At 42.1% G+C, this 23,845-nt stretch overlaps 1 protein-coding gene across 9 annotated transcripts in view; it reads left to right on the top strand.

Annotated features, from left to right (window-relative positions):
• LOC144719638 (IgGFc-binding protein-like) overlaps positions 1-23,845 on the top strand; it is a 112,930-nt gene that overhangs the window by 75,073 nt on the left and 14,012 nt on the right. For 8 of the 9 annotated variants that reach the window (XM_078595766.1, XM_078595768.1, XM_078595773.1 and 5 more), the window contains 21 exons: positions 810-918; positions 1,007-1,098; positions 1,207-1,383; positions 1,568-1,770; positions 4,864-5,008; positions 6,346-6,390; positions 7,129-7,275; positions 9,696-9,949; positions 10,229-10,313; positions 10,917-11,063; positions 12,927-13,088; positions 14,846-14,943; positions 16,576-16,660; positions 16,774-16,809; positions 17,534-17,775; positions 17,967-18,134; positions 19,129-19,256; positions 21,066-21,331; positions 21,880-22,088; positions 22,343-22,484; positions 23,014-23,261. In XM_078595766.1, coding sequence (XP_078451892.1) covers positions 810-918; positions 1,007-1,098; positions 1,207-1,383; positions 1,568-1,770; positions 4,864-5,008; positions 6,346-6,390; positions 7,129-7,275; positions 9,696-9,949; positions 10,229-10,313; positions 10,917-11,063; positions 12,927-13,088; positions 14,846-14,943; positions 16,576-16,660; positions 16,774-16,809; positions 17,534-17,775; positions 17,967-18,134; positions 19,129-19,256; positions 21,066-21,331; positions 21,880-22,088; positions 22,343-22,484; positions 23,014-23,261 — 3,188 coding nt within the window. Of the gene's footprint in view, positions 1-809; positions 919-1,006; positions 1,099-1,206; positions 1,384-1,567; positions 1,771-4,863; positions 5,009-6,345; positions 6,391-7,128; positions 7,276-9,695; positions 9,950-10,228; positions 10,314-10,916; positions 11,064-12,926; positions 13,089-14,845; positions 14,944-16,575; positions 16,661-16,773; positions 16,810-17,533; positions 17,776-17,966; positions 18,135-19,128; positions 19,257-21,065; positions 21,332-21,879; positions 22,089-22,342; positions 22,485-23,013; positions 23,262-23,845 lie in introns of those variants that run through there. The other variant, XM_078595775.1, reaches the window with a different exon arrangement.

The following is a 23,845-nucleotide window of genomic DNA, read 5'->3' on the forward strand; positions in this document are numbered from 1 at the left end:
CACGTTATGAAATTGTTCACTTAATTTGCAATCTGAGCGTAACGTACACTCACTTTACTGAAGACATTGCTTCTCGTTACATCACACATTTTCATATTGACTCTCCCGCCCATGCTGAGGAATGTGCTTTGGGGTTAAGTACTCTAAGAATAAAAGGTTGCATACATTGGAAGATATATATATAGAAACATTTCAATTCAATTTAGAAATTCCCAATTACACCCCTTCACATGCGGCAATGTGTAATGTATGGATGTCCTTGCTAACGGACTACGATAGTTCACCCCCGTGGACATGCGCCACACGCCACTGATTGCGAGGCACCAATCTGTGCACAAACCCTAATCTCAGGGAGGTGAATCGCCTCAGCTGGGAAAGCCAACATCACTTTCCAACCTGTGCTGATGGAGGTGCGCTCCCCACTCTCCCCTCCATTGAATCGCGATGGCGCCACCTACCGGGAATACTAGGCAGCATACATTGAATGTCACTTTTTAACATTTAAAGTTTATCGAAAAATGTCATTGTTGAAATTTACTGATATTTTGAACTAAAATGTAAATGTATTAAGTTAGCAATGTTTTATCAAATCAGGGCCTGGCTTGGCATATGCATAGTTGACCGCACCTCCGATTAGCGCGGGTGGCTATGTACGGTGTAAAATAAGTTTAGCGTACATCCATACATCACACATGGTTCTGGAAGTGGTTTTAGTTGTTATAAGTTAATTTCACATTCATTCCCGTATTGTTGACTTGAATCCAGTTTGGAGGCAATACATGTGAACAGTTTAATCTGTGTTTTAACAGGAAACTTTAATGGTGACCGTGCTGATGAATATCTGATGCCCGATGGGACGCAAGCTTCTTCACCAACTGAGCTTGGAAACAGCTGGAAAACAGACAACAGCTCTGCCTAGTGAGTGGCCACCTCTCTATTGTTTACCATCACCTTGAGTCTTGCCTCTGGTTTGTGGTTATGGACTTGTACCTTTGTCTATTTGTAGCTGTGACGCTCCACCTCCACCTCCCTGTGATGAAGATGAGCAAGCAGAGTTTGAAACAGAGGCATTCTGTGGAATCATCACAGATGTGAATGGTCAGTGTGATAAGTTTTTTTTATTGCAGCATTAGTTATTGAAAGTTTGCTTCGTAATCAATAAAGAGGACAATTGAGTCAAGCAAAATGTGTGTCCCTTGTGAACAGGATTGTTCAAAGAGTGCCATGCAGTGGTCAATCCTGAGGAGCTGTTCACCAGCTGCGTGCTTGACCAGTGCTGGACACATGGGGACAAGGGGACCCTCTGTGGCTCCCTTCAGGCCTATGCTGATGAGTGCGCGGAAAATGGCATCGTCATCATGTGGAGGAACGGCACCTTCTGTCGTGAGTGCAAACCGCTCTGAGCTTTAATTGGTAACACATCACATTGCATGAGACCGGGCCTTGTTTTTATTCTGTGGAAGCACAATGTACATCTGTGTGGTTTGTTCATTTATATAGCTGCTTGCAGTTGTGCATCCCCATTGTAATTTATCTCCTTGAGTATGTTTATCGTTTGTGTTGACAGCGCTCGAATGCCCTGCAGACAGCCACTATGAGAGCTGTGCCCCACCGTGCCCAGCCACGTGCAGCAATGTGACCCTCCCAGGTGCCTGCCAGCAGCCCTGTGGGGAGGGCTGTGTCTGTGATGAGGGTTTTGTTTTCTCAGGAGACAAGTGTGTCCTTCAAGATCAGTGTGGCTGCCTGGACCACAACGACCTCTATCACCCGGTGGGTTAATCCCATCTTAAAAAATTTTACTTTCCAACTTTTTCCTTTCATACTGAACTTTTTCAGTTGCAGAACAACCTTTGATTACTTTAGGATACCTGTTGAATCGGTGTCATCAATTTTTTTCTTCTGAATTGTTTGAGAGCCTGACAGCTGGATATTTTTGGTTATCTCAATAACCATACATGTTTAATAGGTGAAACATGAGTTAATGCCATTCCTCCCTCCCCTTCACCATCCAGGCCACTATCCAAGCTGTCCAAGCTCCACATGTACTCCATAATATAGGTTGTTTGGGTTAAATCGCGATCTAACACAAAAAACCTTTATTATGGATGATATTGGTCGTGAAAGCCTAAGTGTTAAATCCACATGTACTGTTCCGCACTCATGATGTGAGCGCTCCCATTATCAATTCTGATTAAATGCTTCCAAGGACAAACACGTGCTGGAAAGCATCACAATACAAGCATGTGCATGTTCCCCACTCTCTCCATTTTGAATAGTGTTAAAATTTACAAAAATACGATGTTTCGCTGGTGATTACAATCAGCTAATCGCCTCATGAAGCTGGCTGTAATCGCCAGCAAAACGTCATACTCAAATTGTAAATGTTGTGGGTTACACTCCAACACACCGATGTGCCTTATTAGTAACTAATTGGCACGTTTTGTTTACGTGACAAACCTTATTAATTGGTTGTATCGGGTGGTGGTGGGTTTAACGACAGATTTATATTCACATAATTTAACCCTCAAAAAGCCGTTTATTACGGATAATATTGGTCGTGAAAGCCTACGTGTTATATATTGGCACAACTGGCTATAAAGACTGGCCGACTTGTTACAGAGCCACCTCCAGATCTGCCAACCCACTCATTGACTCGCAGATCATAGAATGGTCTGCGACACTCAATAATGAGTTGGCTCATTATTGAGTTCGCAACCCCCATGCTGTGTGACGCGTCTTGAAGCGTCTGCTGTACTTCAACAACCCATCATCCAATCAACCCGGTTGTGTGCACAGTACTTGCGGCGTTCTTCGGCAATAAAATTGTGACGATCAAGATGGACATTTTTAACTTGAAGGCAATGCATTCTCCCGGTCTGCCATTCGAGTTTCATTAATCTGGAACCATTGCAGAACTCAAGACCCTGGCACCAACGTGAATGGCAGAGGTGTCGATGCTCATCGAACGGCTGCCAAATAATACATCGCCACTCGACTACATCCACACTGTCGATTCTCAAATTATCCTCGGACGTGGTTGCATCACTCATTGTTCACCTGGCAATTCTTTGTTTGAGCGAGAGCTGTTTCCCAGACCGGTTCAAATTGGCATAGGTAAAACCGCTCCTGAAAAAAGTTGGCTTGAGCCATAGTGACCCCGCAAACTATCGCCCGATCTCAAACCTGAGTATGATTTCAAATGAGTACCTTTGAAGCGGGCACTTCCCTACGTTGCTGCTAGGGGCAGATTGATTCAACCCTTGCAGGAGGCATATCGGAAGTTGCATAGCATTGACACAGCTCTAATCAAGATCAATGATGACCTCTACAAGATCATGGATGACCGGTGTGCCACAGAGTTGGTTGGCCTCTTAGCTGCCTTCGACACTATCGATCATGAGATACTCATTGGGTGGCTAATGTGTATTTGGCATGGCACTCGAGTGGATTGAGTCAAACATACGTGGTTGATCACAGTTTGTCAAGCTGGGTGACGAACAGTCCTCGCATATGCCATGCCTAGTTGATGTACCACAGGAGTCCGCATTCAGGCCCTTCCTATTTTCAACATATGTCTCTCCGATCCCCAATGTCATCTCAACTCATGATATTAAGTTCCATTAATGTACACAATTGTACTCCGGAATGAAGTCAAAGATTCCACGTGAGCATTGCACATGTGATTTGCACGAAACAAAATGCTGCTTCATCCAGAAAAATTGGAAGTTCTGTGGGTTGGCATTCGGGCTCAGGCGAAAAAAATTGTGGAAGGATTGGATGTGGTGGTTACAAACTCCGTGATTCAGTTTTCTATGAATCTAAAGAGCCTCAGCACCATACTGGACTAGAATATGTCGTTTGATCACCATGTGCAAAATATAGTCAGGTTCTGCAATTTCCATATCAGGGCTCAGACAGCGTCGACCACTATTGAGTGGTGACATAGCCAGCATGGTGGCATGTAGCATAGTATCGACAAGGCTCGATTATTGCAACCTACTACTCTATGGGACGTCTGCCAAAAGCATTACCAAGCTGCAGTGTGTACAACATTCTTTGGCATGTGTCATGACGGGTACTGCAAGATCTAACCATGTCCGTCCACTCAGCTGCATTGGCATCCAGTTGCCGAACTAATACATTATAAGGTCGTACTCATTATCCACACTAAATGCTTGCCACAGATGAACAAAAATACCTTGTTGATCTCAAGGAGCATAAACCATAACGTGGTCATCTTCTTAGCAACTTTTGGCAAGCCATCGCGCGCATTCAGATGAGCTTCTATGGCCATTTTGAGCGCTTTTCCTTCCGATCTTAGCAAGCCACTGGAGTTATGCACTTTTTAATCATCTAGATTGAAAACTAATTTATTTCAAAAGTTTTTTTGTTTTTAGTTTGTTTCCTTCCTTTTCTGATTAGCACGAATGGCTATATACGGTGTGAAAGAAGTTCAACATACATACAAAGGACTATTCTATTCCTATGCATGGTAATGTGCTCCAGAGCTGAATGCCAATGTCACGGTCTGTTGACCGCGAGAGGGCTTCAAGACAGAGTTTGTGTGGTTTTGCTGTTCCTCCTCCGTTTAAGGAGCGCAGACTACAGTGGTTTACTATGCAGTCCACGGTTTGGGTTGCATGGCCACATTCACCTTGTGGCTTGTGTCTTTAATTTTCCATTCATGAATGAGATGTGTGCGAGAGCCTGTTGATGTTCTGATGCGGTTGATGATTGCTTTTATTATCTAAAGATATTTGCTTCAAATAATGATAAAATCTCATGATCCATCCAGCATTATATGTATGATAATCATAGTTGATGAGGATAATGATGACATGCATTTGTTTTGTTATTTTACAGCTTGGGGATCACTGGTTTGGAACACAGAACTGCAGTCTGCATTGCTCCTGTGTCAGTGTGGGAGATGTGGTCTGTGATCCCTGGCAATGTGGAGCCTATGAGATCTGCAATGTGCAGAATGGCACTCTGGGCTGTCATGATATTGGTGAGCCTTCCAATGTTTTCATGTTCAATTTATATATTTTCTGATATTAGCATTGAAAAAACATTTATATTTTGCCAACTTCCTATCAGTGTTTTGTTGATAGATTCATGTCGAATTTTTTGGCAAAAAGGCAGAAAACCACAATTTAATATTCCTTGTTGAAATTGCTTCTAATATAACTTATTATACTTTAAAATTCACGTGCTGCCTAAACATACTCATACAAATGAACTCTATATGATTGTACTTTCTTCAATATACATTTTTCTATATTTTAACTTTCATGACAAACTTTGGAGTAAATCATATTTTGAACGGGGAAGAGTTAGCCAATTCTAGATTCGGGAAAGAGCCAGTTCTAGATCTGTGTTGATGATAACACGCAAGGTTTCATTTTGTAAAGAAGCTCCTTGGAGGCATTCATTTTCAGGGGAGTTGAGTTTTATTTTTCCGAAAGTATATACAGTTTGAGCATAACGACTGCTACACTGATTATGGCTATGGCTCTTCAGTCCTGGCAGTTTCCACTATGTTGAGCCTTGGACAGTGAACCCCGATGGTTTCCACTATGTCGATCTCGAACAGTCGGCCCCGATGTCGTCCACCTCTGGTCGTCGATTAGTCCTCGAGCAAGCCCCTCGACTGCGGGCCTCGCGCTCCCTTATATAATGCTTGGCCCTGCCCCTATTGGACAGTGTGCCCCCCCCCCCCCCACTTAATTATAACACGTGTGACAGTGCCTTCTGGTCACCTGTTTTCAGCCACCTCAACCTGTTTTCAACCATCTCAACTCGGCCTTCTAGAGCCTTCTCTTGTACAGTCCCCTACAACGTTATGCTTTAAGGTCAACAAACTGTGGTCATGATTAGCACAATTTTATTGTTAGTCTGTGCAATTTCTCTTACATAAGTTGAACAAACATGAATGGCTTCGGGCAAATTTATTTTCAGCATAAATACATATTTGTGAGAAATAATTTTTAACAAAATTGAGAAAGAAAATGGCTGAAATGCTTTATCAACATAAATACATTTTAGCGTGTTTAACGCGTAGGCTTTCGCGACCAATATCATCCATAATAGAGGTTTTTTGGGGTAAATCACGTAAATATATAAATGTGTCGTTAAACCCACCACTACCCGACACAGCCAACTAGTAAGGGTTGTCACGTAAACAGAACATGCGTCACTAGTACAGCACCCCGGTGTGCTGTACTAGTGTCGGGTGGTGGCGGGTTTAACAACACATTTATATATTTACGCGATCAAACCCAAAAAAACCTCTTATGGACATTTTAGCGTGTATATATACATGAAAATTGATATTGTGTATTTCAGAAACGTCAAGTTCTCCAAGCACATGCATACCAGCTCCAAAACCAGGTACACATTAAACATTGGATGTTTCATTGTATAATTTTATCTATGGTATTGTCTATTGTGTTTTGATTAGCTCCAAGTGTTTTTTTACATGTTTGTGTAAGAAAAAAACAACCCAAACAAAAGGACAATTCCCTGGAAAGTTTAGAATAGCAGCATTCTTAATAACCAACGAGGGAAAGCTTTACTTTATCTCAATACTTTTCAGAAGGGTTCTGCTTGGGATGTCGGGCCTTGTTTTTAAAGCAAACTACTTCATGCACCGACTTCCAAAAGCTCTCTTCACCCTGCAGGTTGGGTCTCATGTAATGTTTAAGTGATTCAACTTCTCGTAAAAAAATGCAACATTTCAGCCATGTGTCACTGCTGAGTGTCACCGCCATAAAATTGAGTCAAAGATAAAAAGTAAGAAAATGTTGAGCTTATTCATTCAGTTTTTAAACCAAATATTCATACATGTATATTATACCAGAGCCATGGCTAACATCAATTGCATTTGAACCAGTCCTGGTGCCCATTACCCACATCCTGTTAACCAAACCACTCTCAAGAGTGTGGTGAAGGTCAAACAAAATGACCCACACTGTGTGGGGAGTCCTTCATCCAAAAGTTGATTGATGAATGGCTGCACAATTTTGTTGACGCTGTATATTTATGAGAGAAAAATATTAAATACATTGCTTTTCTTCATAACTGAGCCTTCTTTAATGTGTTTGATATTCGTTTTTGCTCTCTTGATAGAACCGCATCTCAGCTGTGACTTTGATGATGAGGAATCCCCGTTGTGCAGCTGGGTGCAACTCAGTGCCGATGCTGCGGACTGGATCAGGCACTCAGGAGAAACTCCAAACCCTTATACTGGACCAAGTGGTGATCACACCACAGGCTGTGAGTGAAACACACTTTTGTGGGTCGCACTGCTCGTTGTGTTGTATTAATTGTGCTACGAGCTTCTTGTGTGTGTGTGTTGTGGACAGCAGTAGTGTAGTGGTTACAACACTGCACTGCGAAGCTGGTAACCCGAGTTCAACCCCTGCTAATGGCCACCATTGACAAATATCTGCAATGGTCCTGGGCCTCCCCTAGGTCAACTGAGCCTCAAATGAGTACATGGTGGTGCAGTGTGTAAAACTAGCAATGGGGAGATGGTGGCCAAGCATGGTCCTTGCTACACCACCTACTGATGTGCTGTGGGTGGGATGAGTTGGTATGATGGTTAGTGCAGGGCACTATATTGATATATCCCAAGTAAGCCTGGGTTTCTGTCACATCAATTCAGGCTACAATTATTGCTTCGTGATAATTACTGGGAAGACAAAGGCAGGTGAATAGTTTTGACCGCCACCACCTCGATATGCAAAGCCACGTATGCGTAGTATCAGTCACAGTATTTAAGGTGGCAATGTTAATTTGTAGTATATTTGAGCAGAGCTGCCTCCATGTTGGGATTTTTTTCATGTCCCAATGTAAGACAATTAAGCTGTTGCCAATACCTATTCAAATTAGTAAGTTTTCTTATCACATAATTCACCATAGGTGGTACAGTGAGGGAAAAAAGTTTTTGATCCCCTGCTGATTTTGTACGTTTGCCCACTGACAAAGAAATGATCAGTCTATAATTTTAATGGTAGGTTTATTTGAACAGTGAGAGACAGAATAACAACAACAAAATCCAGAAAAACGCATGTCAAAAATGTTATAAATTGATTTGCATTTTAATGAGAGAAATAAGTATTTGACCCCCTCTCAATCAGAAAGATTTCTGGCTCCCAGGTGTCTTTTATACAGGTAACGAGCTGAGATTAGGAGTACACTCTTAAATGGAGTGCTAAAAATCTCAGCTTGTTACCTGTATAAAAGACACCTGTTCACAGAAGCAATCAATCAATCAGATTCCAAACTCTCCACCATGGCCAAGACCAAAGAGCTCTCCAAGGATGTCAGGGACAAGATTGTAGAACTACACAAGGCTGGAATGGGTTACAAGACCATCGCCAAGCAGCTTGGTGAGAAGGTGACAACAGTTAGTGCGATTATTCGCAAATGGAAGAAACACAAAAGAACTGTCAATCTCCCTCGGCCTGGGGCTCCATGCAAGATCTTACCTCGTGGAGTTGCAATGATCATGAGAACGGTGAGGAATCAGCCCAGAACTACACGGGAGGATCTTGGCAATGATCTCAAGGCAGCTGGGACCATAGTCACCAAGAAAACAGTTGGTAACACACTACGCCGTGAAGGACTGAAATCCTGCAGCGCCCGCAAGGTCCCCCTGCTCAAGAAAGCACATATACATGCCCGTCTGAAGTTTGCCAATGAACATCTGAATGATTCAGAGGACAACTGGGTCAAAGTGTTGTGGTCAGATGAGACCAAAATGGAGCTCTTTGGCATCAACTCAACTCGCCGTGTTTGGAGGAGGCGGAATGCTGCCTATGATCCCAAGAACACCATCCCCACCGTCAAACATGGAGGTGGAAACATTATGCTTTGGGGGTGTTTTTCTGCTAAGGGGACAGGACAACTTCACCGCATCAAAGGGACGATGGACGGGGCCATGTACCGTCAAATCTTGGGTGAGAACCTCCTTCCCTCAGCCAGGGCATTGAAAATGGGTCGTGGATGGGTATTCCAGCATGACAATGACCCAAAACACACGGCCAAGGCAACAAAGGAGTGGCTCAAGAAGAAGCACATTAAGGTCCTGGAGTGGCCTAGCCAGTCTCCAGACCTTAATCCCATAGAAAATCTGTGGAGGGAGCTGAAGGTTCGAGTTACCAAACGTCAGCCTCGAAACCTTAATGACTTGGAGAAGATCTGCAAAGAGGAGTGGGACAAAATCCCTCCTGAGATCTGTGCAAACCTGGTGGCCAACTACAAAAAACGTCTGACCTCTGTGATTGCCAACAAGGGTTTTGCCACAAAGTACTAAGTCATGTTTTGCAGAGGGGTCAAATGCTTATTTCCCTCATTAAAATGCACATCAATTTATAAAATTTTTGACATGCGTTTTTCTGGATTTTTTGTTGTTATTCTGTCTCTCACTGTTCAAATAAACCTACCATTAAAATTATAGACTGATCATTTCTTTGTCAGTGGGCAAACGTACAAAATCAGCAGGGGATCAAATACTTTTTTCCCTCACTGTACATATTTCTGCTGTGGCACACAGACTAAAAACAGCTCACACAGTAGGGAATGGCCTGTAATGTTATCCATGCCAAAAAAGAAATCGAAACTAAAAATTCAACTGTAAAAAATAATAAAAGATCAAGGTCTTGAACAGTAATGGATTGCCTCTTTTTCAGCGACCTCCTACATCTACTCGGACTCAATAACCCTCGTCTCTAGAGGAGCAGTGCGACTTCAGAGCCCCAGCATTAACTCCCACCAAAATATCTGCCTGAGCTTCTGGTACCACATGTCTGGCGACAACCTGATGACGCTAAACGTGTACGTCCTGGACGACGACATAGAGACGCACGTTTGGAACGTCGTAGGGCAGCAGAGCAGTGCCTGGTTGCAGGGATCCATTACCATCCAAGCCGCGGCCAGCAGTCAGGTCGGTTTACTCTCACATAATATTGATTACATTTTTGTATGTGCGTATGTGTGTTGAACTTCTTTCGCACCTTACATAGCCAATCGTGCTAATTGGAGGTGCGGAAAAAAGGCAAATGTCAATGACGAATGACAAAAGTACTAAATAGTCATGACTAACTTTAGTAACTGTCCTTCAGTAATCTAGTAATATTAACGTTGTACTTGTTGTGTGTTATTCATGAACACTGTATGAGGGTGAATTCCACACATTGAAATTGTGAATTGATGTCGTCTCTAGATCATCATAGAGGGAGTTAGCGGATACACAAAATCAAGTGACATAGCCCTGGATGACATCATGGTAATAGCAGGAAAATGTGCAGGTGAGCACACAATATCAGCATTCACTACATCCATACGGTAGCCAGTGTTCTCATGTATTGGGCGGTTCTGAAATCCATGAATGGTCCTGGTCTAGTAGTGTAAATTCCACTTTCCTATGGTAATGGTCATTATATCCATTAGACAACCACTGTTGATTTTCCTGCAAAAGTATGTCAGCCTAACCAGGTGGGGCTCATTTCACTGGCTCCAGTAGGATGACGAGGAGGATCATGTGATGATGATGGAGTTGAGCTGATATTAACCAAGAATTAAACTCACGAATGGGACCTTGTCTTACCAACTGTTATTTGCTCACTGAAATATAAAATTAAATAGATATGCATGCATTTTTTTAAATTAAATATTGTTTGTGCAACATTCCCATTCCTAAAAAAATGCAGGCGATAATAAAACAATCTTTACACAAGCCCAATTGTATTACCTCTGCTGGGAAGGTTTTTTTTACACTTGTGCTATTGCTGCGTTTTATTGAAGGATTTGCACAATTCCAGAATCTTAATTACTAAAATAAATGTAGACAATGCACTTTTAGTGATTGTAATGACCAACTTTCCATTTTCCCCATTTTCCAAATGCAACAGTGTGTGTGAGCGGGTGTGATTTTGACAAGAACGAGGGACTGTGTCAATGGCGCAACAGCGAAGAGGATGATGGAGACTGGGAGCTGTGGCTTGGACAGACAGATACAGAGGGCACGGGGCCCGATGATGACTTCACTCGACCTGGCTGTTTGTACCTTTCATAAAATTTACAATTTACACCAAGCTCTCAAGATGAATGGATAATCAGACCCTATCAAAACCATTACCTTGCCATACGTAAAAAGATTTCCAAAATCATGAGCAAACACAAGATCCAGATTCGATTTAACACAGTACATAAAATTCGTGATCTGATCCCATCTGTAAAGGATGTGTTCCCTGACATGCAATACCCCGGCGTCTACAAATTAAGCTGTGTCTGTGGCAGTAATTACATTGGGAAAACTAAGCAACATGTCTCGGACCGTGTTCGTGAACATAAGGCAGATCTGAAACACGGCAGGACCAATACCTCGGCCGTGGCTGATTATTGTTTTAATGCGGTGGGCTCACACGAAATAGATTCTCTAAGACGAAGGTACTTTGCAAACCCACTGGCTATCAACAAAGATTCGTTCATAAAGCCATCCATATATATAGACACAGACACAATTTCAACGAGAAGATGGGTACAAACTGAGCAATCATTTGAAGGACGTGATTAACCAGTTTAAGTCATAACTGGCTGTGATGTTTCCATCCTACCTTCCGAAGTTAGTAGTTATTTTCGACTCTCTGGTTTTATATGAACAGGTTAAATGCCTCACACTAACACAGCCTCCGTCGCTCGTGTCCTCGATGTGGCGGTGGCTCTGCGATCTTATATTGACATCCTAATCTCTCACAATACAATAGCCACCTCCGAATCGTCGTCATGGATGTAGCTCTCCGACCTTACATTTACATGCAAATTTCTCACTTTAACATCACTAGCCCCGCCCACTTCGTTTATGACCCTTGGGCTACACCCATTTCAAACCTTTAAAAACAGCCTGCCTCAGCAGCTTTACCACTCTTTTTTCTCCTGATGACGATTGCTTGAGTTACGATCGAAACGTCGTAGTTTTTTGTTATTTTGTTATTTTCTTTGAACCTATCGACGTGACTTTACCGAAAGACCCAAGAATATGAATTCCTGCAGTTACGAACGCTTTAAGTCAAGATTCAAATTTACAACTTACAACAATGGGTGTTCTGCCTCCCTAAGACCTACCCATCCCAACTATTGATTTCTGCCCCACCTGTTGTCTTATCACTACCCTTTGCCACCCCCAGTATCCAAGCCTGTGTGTGCATGTGTGCATTTTATTCAACACTAAGGGTGATGTGTAGTGGTTAGCGCACTGTACTACAGTGCCAGCAACCTTGGCCCATGATGTGCTGTGAATAATGTCGATGGCAGTCATAGGATCTCTACACACAGAACACTGGGCGGTGATCATCCTCATCTGTGGAAATTCCATATTTCCAACACAATTTATAGATTCTCTGGCACAGATAATTCAACATTGCCAAAACAGGCAGAAATTGAGTCAATATAAATCGGTACTTATATATGTTAGTTACTCATCAAAATGCTTTATCTGTAAAACTAGTCAGATGCAATCTGTTGAAATAAAATTACATTTATGGAATAAAGTTCTCATAACTTCACAATTATGGTAGCCACTAGCCCAACTTGTAAAACATGTAAGTATATTGTGCTGTATAATCATGTTCAATCTATCACCATCATTATCATCACTACCTTCATCACCATGATCAATCAAACCATAATTTCCACTAATCCACAGTAGGAAATGAGTAGAGCGCTAAGGCACAGATTAACACAGAGGGGGCATTTGCAACGGGACTATTTTGTTATCTTTGAAATTGCGACACTTAACGGGCATTTTGCGGTCAGATTCCAGCCAAAGGCAATGGGAGTTGCCAATAAGAGGCGATTCCGTCTGTTGTGTGTGCAAGTGCATCCATGTTTATCAGTGTATTTCCACTTTATGGGTTGTGTAGTTGGGAATTACCTCCTGCTGGACTCGTATTACACCAGCCCTGGGGACAGACTGCAACTGGAGAGTCCACTGCTCACCTCCCCTGGCTGCTTGGTGCTGCGCTTTCACTACTACATGTTTGGGACAGCAGCTGACATGGCAATCAATGTTTACGTTAAAAAAGGTAAGCTGAATTTATTATTTGTAAACTTAATTGGACTAGCTACGTGACGTAATTTGACATGAAGTACAATCCTCAGATTGTATATTTCTTATTGAAGTTCTTCCTTTACTCCAAGTGTAGTGACACAGCGCTAACTGCTGGCCAGCGGCAGCAACTGCGGTGGACAGTTAGCGCACACGCCGTTGAGTATATACACGGGTGTGCAAGCAGGGCGGAAGAACTGGGGCAGGGGTCACTAGAGACCTCACCGAGAAGCCCCTGGAACCCGCTAGTTGTTTCCAGAAGGAAGGTGCGGCGAGGGCGGAGCCAGGCCTCGCCGAGTAGGATATAAGCAGCAGAGAGCGAGAGCTCCAGGCTGTCGGTTCTGGGATTGGACTCGTCTCGTCGTCGCTGTCGTCTTTGCCGCCTTCGTCGCTGCCGCCTTAACTCTGTTATTGCGCGGCCAGATAGTTGGCTGTCCCGGTCGACGCCGTCAGTTTAACGCGGTTAGGGTTGTGTTAGGCTGGGCTATACGACATCGGGAAGCTGCGGGCGAACATTTCAAGTTGAGAGTGATAATAACGAAGGTGCCTCCTGCAACTACCTCGTCTCCGACTTGTGCTACACTACACAAGTGATACAACCCCCCGTTGTGTCCTGATTTGTTATAAGTTGCGGTGGGCGCACTTGCTCACCCATAAAATAAAAAAAATAATAAAAACTGTCTCTTTATTATTTATTTCAATTATGTGTATTTACTCCTTACCTTTCTTATGCTATTCATTGCACGCGGCTGCACTTTATTTTGCGCGTGGTTGCAATTTTGTCCGCTCAGTTGGTGTTAGCTGCTGAGGGCGTCACGGAGTTATTTTCTAACTGCTGTTGTAGTATGCCAGCGGTACCGTTCTGTTGTGATGTGCACTGATGCCTACTTTAGGGCAATATTGCCACATAAAATAAAGATTGATTAAAGTTTCCTGCAGCAAAATATTTGATACCTTATCGTAACAATAGTTTCAGCCCTCAAATCCATTGCCCTTCAGTGAAGATGCGGAGAGCTGGACGCTTCATCTTGATGGTTGTCACGAAGAACAGTGATTATAATCTTGATTTGAAGCTTTCGTGACTGCAGGAATCCATACTCTCTGGTTCTTTGACTTTACCAAAAGAACCAGAGAGAACAGTGATTATGTTACATTCTCAAATTACAGTCAGCATGTCCTATGAAATGTACGCTAATGAACTGGTTATTATATTTGCTATATTATTGTAATACAGTTGGTGGTTTCATTTTCAAACGCTGCCATTGCTTTAAAATGTTATGCTAAATTTACAATATTTCATCTCAAGATTTGCAGTTCATGATTTAGATCAGTAACCATTTTTAAAAATACGTATTTTTGTCGTTAGTAATACATTAATAATGTTAAGGAATCATGCGAAGTAATTATGCCGCATTTGTGGTAGAAGCTTAAAGCATTATTTTTTTTACCATACTTGCACTCTTGGGCCTTACACCCACGTTCCTGATCAATAAGCTGGGTGACTTGGAGGTCGGGTTGTTGGATCATGCAGGAATGGATGTCCTATAAGCGTGATACACTTGAGTCATTCGCTTTACCCATCATTACAATTATTTAAAAAAACAAATCAATAAATGCTGATAATGAATATCATTACATGGAGTCCTTCAATGAGAATTTCTGGGATAACGTTTTGAAATTGAATAAAATGTCGTAAACTGTAATCTATATATTTTTTTATTCCAATTCTTACAGGAGGGCTCACAGGGCCTGCTGTTTGGTCTCTGCGAGGAAACCAAGGGAAGGCATGGATTCTAGCTGAAATCATGTACTCTGAGACTGGAGAAGTGCAGGCAAGAACATGCAATCATATGCTTTACTGAAGGTTTTATAGCAATCACATGGCTACAGGGTTCTCTTTTTAACTTCAAACTATATTTCTGCTAACTGACCCAGTGGGATACCAAGTGGCTCTGTATCTTAGTTGACTCAAAATGCTTGTGTTAGAGCACTGAACCATCAATGTTGAGATTATGAGCTTGAATCTGGGCTATGCCTGTGATTAAACTAGGTTATCAAGTGTGTCGAACGAATAGTCTTTAGTCAGCAATAACTGCCATATCAATTTACACTTTATATTTTTTGGGTCTTTTGGTAAAGCCACGTAGATAGAAAAATAATCAAATTATCACGACGTTTCAATCACAACACAAACAATCGTCATCAGGTGAAAAATATAGCGAGAGAGCTGCCAAGGCAAGATAAAATACAGCGGGAGAGCTGCTGAAACACGAAGTTATATAGGCTTGAGATGTGCTCAGCCCAAGGGTAAGTGTGCGGGGCTAGAGGTGGAATTTGCATGTAAATGTAAGATCGGTGATGTACCTCCACGACGACGACGCAGCTGTGGAGGTGGCCATTGTATTGTGAGAGATTAGCATGTCAATGTAAACGAACCAACGCAACGGTGGCTGTGCTAGTGAGACATCCAGCTCATAAAAAAAAAACGAGGGACAACACCACATCGAGGAAAAGGAGCAGCGGTGGCTGTGTTAGTGAGACATTTAGCGTGTATGTAACTCAGAGAGACAGAAATAACTGCTAGCATCAGCAGATAGGATGGAAACATCACAGCCAGTTATGACTTAAACTGCTTAATAACGTCCTTCCAATGATTGCTCAGTTTGTATCCATCTTCTCGGTTGCAATTGTGTCTGTGTTTATATATCTGGATGGCTTCATGAACGAATCTTTGTTGATAGCCAGTGGGCTTGCAGAGTACCTTCCTCTTGGAAAAATCTATTTCGTGTGTGCCCACAGCGTTGAAACAATGATCAGCCACGGCTGAGGTATGGGTCCTACCGTATTTCAGATCTGCCTTATGTTCACGAACACGGTCCGAGACATGTCGCTTAGTTTCCCCAATGTAACTACTGCCGCAGCCACAGCTTAGTTTGTAGACACCGGGGTATTGCATGTCACTTTATGTTTCACGTTTGGCCTGCAGCAGCTGTAGGTTATACAACCGATGAGTCACAAAGCATGAGCAGGTGCCACCAGGTCACTCTCTGGCCGGTTAAACAACATTCACTTGATCTAGTATCAGATGTGGGTGACCTTTTGAAATTATTCCAGAAGTAGTTATGATATCATCTGCGGCTGTTCTTTGATATAATTGTATACGACGCTCTGCTATCTGTAGGAGTTCCATGATCTTGATCTATCTAGCATGACTCAAATAGAATGGTTAAGTTAATTAAAAACATTTGTTTGCAAAGGTTCCACTGGCATACCAATGTATGCACAAACGTTGTGACACAGAAGGCAGCGAGCACATCGGAACACAACGCATCATTTAAATACACCAAAACATAAAGGCTGTGCAATATGAATTTTGAAGATAGTGTAAGGGCCTTTTAATGACTCCTGTGTATGTGGACGTTGATGTAAATCAAGTTTTGGTGTTGTTTTAATTGATGTTTTAGTTTTTAGTGGAAGGAGTTCGCGGACATACAGACGGGAGTGATATTGCCCTCGACAATTTCTGTGTCAAAGTCTGCGATCCCAGAGGTAAATTTGCATGGGAGTAATTGGTGAATGGCAAGTTTGTTATGGAATGCCATATTTTATTTTATTTGTTGTACATCATGTGCTAATTGTGCTGTATGATTTTAATATTGCAGATATCTGCAGTACAACTCCAACTCCTCCCCCTCCAGGTAAAAAAAACCACACACTTTATAAAATGTACATGCCATATATATGCATTTATTTTAGACAAGAGGAATTGTATCCACTCTCCTCCACCTGACGACAGCCGATAAATAAAGTTGTTGTGTAAAGAAACGCGCCAATTTATTACCGCTTCAGCAGTACTGACGGTGTTGGAGAGCAATCGCAGAACATTTAACAATTGGGAATGCGTTTCACTGATATTTACGACATTTAAGTTACGTGATCTGACCCAAATTTCAATTATGGTCGCGAAAGCCTACGTGTTAAAGAGATTCCTAGGATGTGAAATGTAGATTCGTGCAGCATCTCCTTCAGCCATAAAACAAACTCCGTTCATATGAATAGGATTCTATTTGATGATCCTTAGGCTGTTAAAGCATACCATGAATTGGATTATATGACAGATTAATAATCATCCAAATATTCTCATTAATGAATTGAAAATTATTGGATGTCCATCAGGTAAGATTTTAGTGACAATTTTATGATATCCACTAGATGGGATGCTTTTCTAACAACCTATTGAAAATACTGGTTATTATAGAATTCCAATGATCTCGCTATCTCATTAGGCATTATTTGATTCCCACAAACATATTGTAATTTCATGAGAATTTCCCAGAACGAATGTTGGCCAGGAGCAATCTAGTTTCGTGTACACAGCAGTACTACAACTGCTTAACCACAATATTTTCTTCCCATTTGTAGTGAGTGCCACGTGTCACGTGGCTGGAGATCCTCACTATTTCACGTTTGATTCTGCACTGATAACCTACATGGGCACGTGCACCTACCAACTGGTGAGCGTCTGCAATGCCGACCACGTGACACCCTTTACCATATTGGCTAAGAACGAAGAGCGGGGGCAGCCGAATGCCTCCTACCTCAAGCAAGTTTACGTGGACATTGGCAGTGACCGCATCCAACTAAAGAAAAAGAACGTGATTCTGGTATGCACAACTGCACATGAACCGCACATGAACCACACATCAGCAGATCTGCTTTATCCCATCCATGTGAGACTTTGAATAACTGTAAATATTCAACGTGATGTTTAATATCTGTGCTGCATGTTTTGGCAATTACTTAATTTCACACGCATCTAATTTTTTTGTATTGACATTTTATCTTTGTTTTATAGCTCAATGGAAAGAAAGTCAAGACCCCAATTATCAAAAGTTTGGTTCCTGGAGTGCAGTTCAGCATTATTGGAAGCTACGTGCATGTGGTGACAGACTTTGGGTTGGTGATCAAATTTGATGGTGTGCATCACCTCTCAATAACTCTACCAAGTGCTTATGCCAATAAGGTAATTGCAGTTTTCATTGTAGCAGACCTTGGTACAAGTGGTAAACATTCTGTACATGTTTCCTACACATGCTGTAAACGTGGATGGAAATGCAGAATCGTATGCTAATTTGCACGCTTAAATGTATGCAGGCGTCTATAATGCAGTCAATCTTTGGCTGAAACTATGTGCCGCTACACGTAGATCCTGCTATACGTGTTTATCCGTGCGTTTAACTTCTCTCGTGTAAGCAGCAATGCACTGATAAACGTGAATAGGGAGATTGTGCCGCCATTTCCGAGTCACTCCTATCCGTACGAAAGCTCAGGGAATAGATAGAATGACGTGCTTACAGGAGACCGCTCCTGGATTATTTCCAGTTCAAAGTCCTCGGATAAGTGTGGATAACAGGATATACCCCGTAGATAGATTTACAATGCCTCAAAAGAAGCGGGGGCTATGCGCACATGCATACAGTGCACATGGAGAAGGCTGAATTGGTTTTCATAGGCATGCTTAATAATTCATATGTTAAAATGTATTTGTATTACACTTTATACATGTAAAAATCTTTGTTTTACAACTTGTGCAATTCAAATTTAACAAGTATGCTTTCGCAACCAATATGGTTAAATGTTGTGGATCGCAGTCATTGGCACGTGTCCCCTTCTTTATTGGCTATGTCCGATGGAGGAGATTTTCTAACATAAATTAAACTTATGAAATCTTATCCAAAAATGTATTATAAATCATAAATGAAAATGATATGACAATTTAAATTAAGGCTAATTTAAACAAATGGGATGAACCAAATGATGAACAATACAATTGATGTGAGAGAATGCATTCTCAGATCAAATTTCCCACCCCACATCAAAATTGTAACTATAAACCGCATCGAGGAGAAATAAGGCATTTCAAGCTAGCCATGAGGTAGTTTTAATGATCAAGGTGACAAGTTTTGTATGTAAATTTACCGTGCTCTCGTTTATGTTGTGTTGTGCTACTACAACAGGTGTGTGGTTTGTGTGGAAACTACAACTTGAACCACACTGACGATTTATTGATGCCCAACGGCTGGCTGGCATCCGATAACAGTGAGCTCGGGAACAGCTGGAACGTGGAGGATGCTGATGATAAGGAGTGAGTGGAGGCTTGTACAGGACATACATATGGCCTATTCGTGTACACTACTGTACTGTAATTTGAAATGCATGTTTATATAATTATGAAGGTAAACCCGTAATTTGCACAGTATTGTTTGTCTACAGTTTGCCCCAGAAAATAATATTGTAAGTAAATCATGAGGGCAAACACATTTATTGTGGTAAATCTGTAAAATGCAACAGCACGTGTGCCACACACAGCAATCATCAACCGAGTCGCCATTAACCACGTGACTGGTGTCCAAGTCCGGTTAATCAATAACAGTTTCTCCTAAACCAAATTCTCCTACTGATAAACCATCTTTGTCTTTGACAATAACCCTTGAACGTCACTATTTGAATATTACTGTAATCCTAAGCTGTATGTCTATCTATACCATCCTTATATCGGTATTTAACACCCATTACCGGTACTGTATGTGTACATACTCTTTGCGTCTTTCGGTGAAGTCACGTAGATTTATAATAATACAAAATCACGACGTTTCGATTGCAACGCGAGCAATCGTCTTCAGGTGAAAAAATACAGCAGACGAACTGCTGAGGCAGGAGAAGTATAGCGAGAGAACTACTGCAGCAAGAGGTTATATAGGTAGAAAAATGAAACAAAATAAAAAATAATATATCACGACATTTCGATCGCAACACAAGCGGTCGTCCTCAGGCGGAAAAAAATATAATCCAGCAGTGGAACTGCTGAACCAGCGAGAGAGCTGTTACAACAAGGTTATATATGTGGCGATGGGCAAGCAAGCGGGGTCTGAGCTGGAAAGGAACTCCATCTACGTCGTAGGGAGAGATGGATTAGGGAGGGAGATTTGCATGAAAGCTCTTCCGTCGCCGGATAAGAGTATCATGCCGGCATATGCGCACAACAGCAGTGTTAATAAGAGATTAGCACCATGAGAGTGCAATCCAAAGGACATGTGAGCCTGAGAGGTGCAATCCAAAAGACATGTGAGAGATCTAAGAGAGAGGCAAATAGAGAGAGAGACACAGAGAGTCGAAAATAACAGCTGACATAGGCAGGTAGGATGGAGACATCACAGTCAGTTAAGACTTTACCTGGTTAATAACGTCCTTCCAATGATTGTTCAGTTGTACCCATCTTGGTTGAAGTTGTGTCTGTGTTTATATATCTGGGTGGCTTCATGAATCAAATTCGTGTCAGCCCACAGCGTTAAAACAATTATCAACAACGGCAGAGGTATTGGATTGCACCGCTCATGCTCACATGTCCTTTGCATTGCACTCTCATGCTCATATGTCCTTTGGATTGTACCTCTCAGGCTCACATTCCCCTTTGGATTGCACTCTCATGTTCACGTCCTTTGGATTGCACTCTCATGGTGCTAATCTTTCATTAACACTGCTGTTGTGCACATATGCGGGCTTATGCGGCGACGGAAGCGCATTCATGCTAATCTCCCTCCCTAATCCCTCTCTCCCTAATCTCCCCCATTAACACAACTGACGTGCTTACGTCCGTAAATGGAGTTCCTTTCCAGCTCAGACCCTGCTTGCTTGCCCATCGCCACATATATAATCTTATTGTAACTACTCTCTCGCTGGTTCAGCAGTTCCACTGCTGGATTATATTTTTCCGCCTGAGGACGACCGCTTGTGTTGCGCCCGAGATGTCGTGATTTATTTTATTTTATACCTACGTGACTTTACCGAAAGAACCGAAGAGTATGGGAATTTAAAGTTCAAGCAAGAGCTGAATGTGTCCACTGAAGCGATCAGTCTCGTTGCAAGCCTCAACCGTTGAGTTCTCTCATTTCAGCTGCAAGCTGGGTGTGGAGCCTGTACAGTCCACTTGGAGGCATGAGAAATCCTTTAACAAGAGGTGCCAAGTCCTCACTTCACCCACTGGCCCTTTTGCAAGTTGTCATCATGTCATCAACCCCCAGGACTACGTCACGACTTGCACATTCGACATGGGTCAATACAGCGACATGGCGAGCATCCTGTGCGACAGCTTACAGGCATATGCGGAGGCCTGCCGTGTTGAGGGAGTGAACATTCAGTGGCGTAATGAGACCTTCTGTCGTGAGTCTATATGGAACATATACACCTCACCCGGGATTGTATGTGTGGCCAGTTTACAGTGCTATAACTATTATATTAATGATAGACATACAGAGTACTTACCAATATATATTTCACGTAGACACAAAATTGCACCTACGTACAGGTTATAAAACGCGCATTAAATTGTATTATGAATGGTGCTGAAGGGATTGAAAGCATATTGCAAGTAGAGATAGCAGCTAAACACAATAACTGTGTTGAGATTTATTATGGTAAACTTTGCTATTACTGTGTAAACTTTAAATATTTGTTTTATTATCAACTGCTTGTTTTATGTTGTGGTTTACATCTTGGGCTGAATTTATATGTTGGCAGAGGAGCACATTCTGCAGTTATTTGGCTAAACCAACTGCTCACATTGTCACAATTATTCACTGACTTGCTCATTTTTTTCCAGCAATAGGCAAAAAAGCAGAATTTTACATACACATTAATTGGGCCTGGTGTTCAGTGCAGAAAGTATTCCAGTCTAACCGTTGCTCGTTGTTGTTGTTAATGTCCATTAGCGCTGTCCTGCCTGGCAAACTCCCACTACACGGATTGTGCCTCGCTTTGCCCAAACACCTGCCTGCACGCAAGCACAGAGGGCGACTGTCGGAGCACAGAGGCGTGCACAGAGGGTTGCGTCTGTGACAGCGGCTTTGTGCTCAGCGACAGACTTTGTGTACCACAGCAGGATTGCGGCTGCTGGGACCATGGAAACATCTACCACACGGTGGGTAGCTCCGCTTGTCCTCTGAACCAGCACGAATCCGGCTCCACCATTTTTTGATGCGCATATGCGTGCGGTGTCATCACCACTGTGCATTTGCCCAGCAACAAAACCTAAAATAATTATATTCCTATATTAAATTAAACAACTTGTATGACTCTACTCATTGTCCTGTTTTATTAACTGACATTTCAGTTGAGCATACTTATTGATTGTATCCTACGGTTTCAGATCATTTTAGCATTGTATTTCCACAGCTCGGAGAATCCTGGCTGACAGACAACTGTAGTACTCGGTGCAGGTGTATGGGCCCTGAGGATATGGACTGCAATCTGCACAGCTGCATGGCTGAGGAGAGCTGTGCTTTGCAGAACGGGCAATACAAATGTCAGCCTGTCGGTAAGCTCGTTACATGTCTTGCAGTATATATTCTAGGTGTTTAAAGAAAGTTCAATCATATTAAACACCACTTTAAAGAAAGTGTTTAATACAAAATTGGAGATGCTAAGAAAAAAATTGTGCAACTAAAATTTGCTCAACCAATGTAAGATAATTTATATTTGATGGCAAAAGACAGACCATTTTTAGGTAAATAACCACATTTTCTGCTTATTTGGTTATGTGAGAGATGTGGAAATTGCACATTCATTTCCTGCCCACAATGTGGTATAATAACCAAGCCTCAAAATTTCAACTAGGATTTTGAGTTGAGCGCTCCGCCAATACAACTTTAACAGTTCATATACTGTCATGATGAAAATGATGCTGAAGTTAACAATAACAAATTTTCTGCTGGTTTCTGCTGATAAATGAATAAGAAGTCCGCTGCATGTAAAGCGCTGCATATAGACGAATCAGTGTGCTGGTGTGTTTATTTCATTGTCAAGGACTGCTCATGAGACTTTGTCACTTGTTATGCACTTTTCAGGTTTCAGTACTTGCACCATCTCTGGAGATCCACACTATCAGACCTTTGATGGATTGCCTTACAACTTCATGGGCAATAACACTTACGTTTTGGTACAGACCAGTGGCGATAACCCCAACCTCATCCCCATAAGTGTGCGTGGGAAAAACGCCAATCGTCATGGTTTAAGCGACATCTCATATTTGGATGAGGTTCACGTGAATGTGTTTGGACACGAAATACGTTTTACCAGCAGGGATGATTTTGAGGTGAGAGTTATGTAGACATGCAAGGTAAATGCTGTAATGGGAAGGGTTTCCGGCTTGAACAAGTGCTGAGCATTGCTCAACTCTGTTGGCCCTGAGCCAGTGGTGGAAATTACACATTCCTATGGCAAATGTCAGTCGCCCTATGTAACAATAACTTCACTTCCTATGATGTGGTCATTATTTTTAATGACCCATGAGGGGTAATGGCCTAAGTTGATCCCTAGAGCAGTGCTCTTCAATTGGTGGCTTGTGGGCCACATCTGGCCTCGAACGGCTCTTAGAATGCCCTGCTGAGCATCCCGTGACATCTATTGATACAGATTAGTGAGATGAAAGAGAGATATATAAGAGAGCTGTATGAATGTAAATGCACTCTAGAGTGTATTGCGTGTACGATACTGAGTATACAAATTTAAACTATGCAGCAGTTCATATACATTTGTGATTGACTGCTAACAGCAATTATCTCTTAATGGACTCAGTTACAGCTGTAAAACCACTGGCTCATCGTTGTACTAAATGGAGATGGACTACGACTAAATGGGCAAATGGAATTGTGCGTGACAATATACCGACATCCGCAC

The sequence above is a fragment of the Lampetra planeri genome, chromosome 6, assembly GCF_965212315.1.
Source record: "Lampetra planeri chromosome 6, kcLamPlan1.2.h2, whole genome shotgun sequence".
Classification (NCBI taxonomy): domain Eukaryota; kingdom Metazoa; phylum Chordata; class Hyperoartia; order Petromyzontiformes; family Petromyzontidae; genus Lampetra; species Lampetra planeri.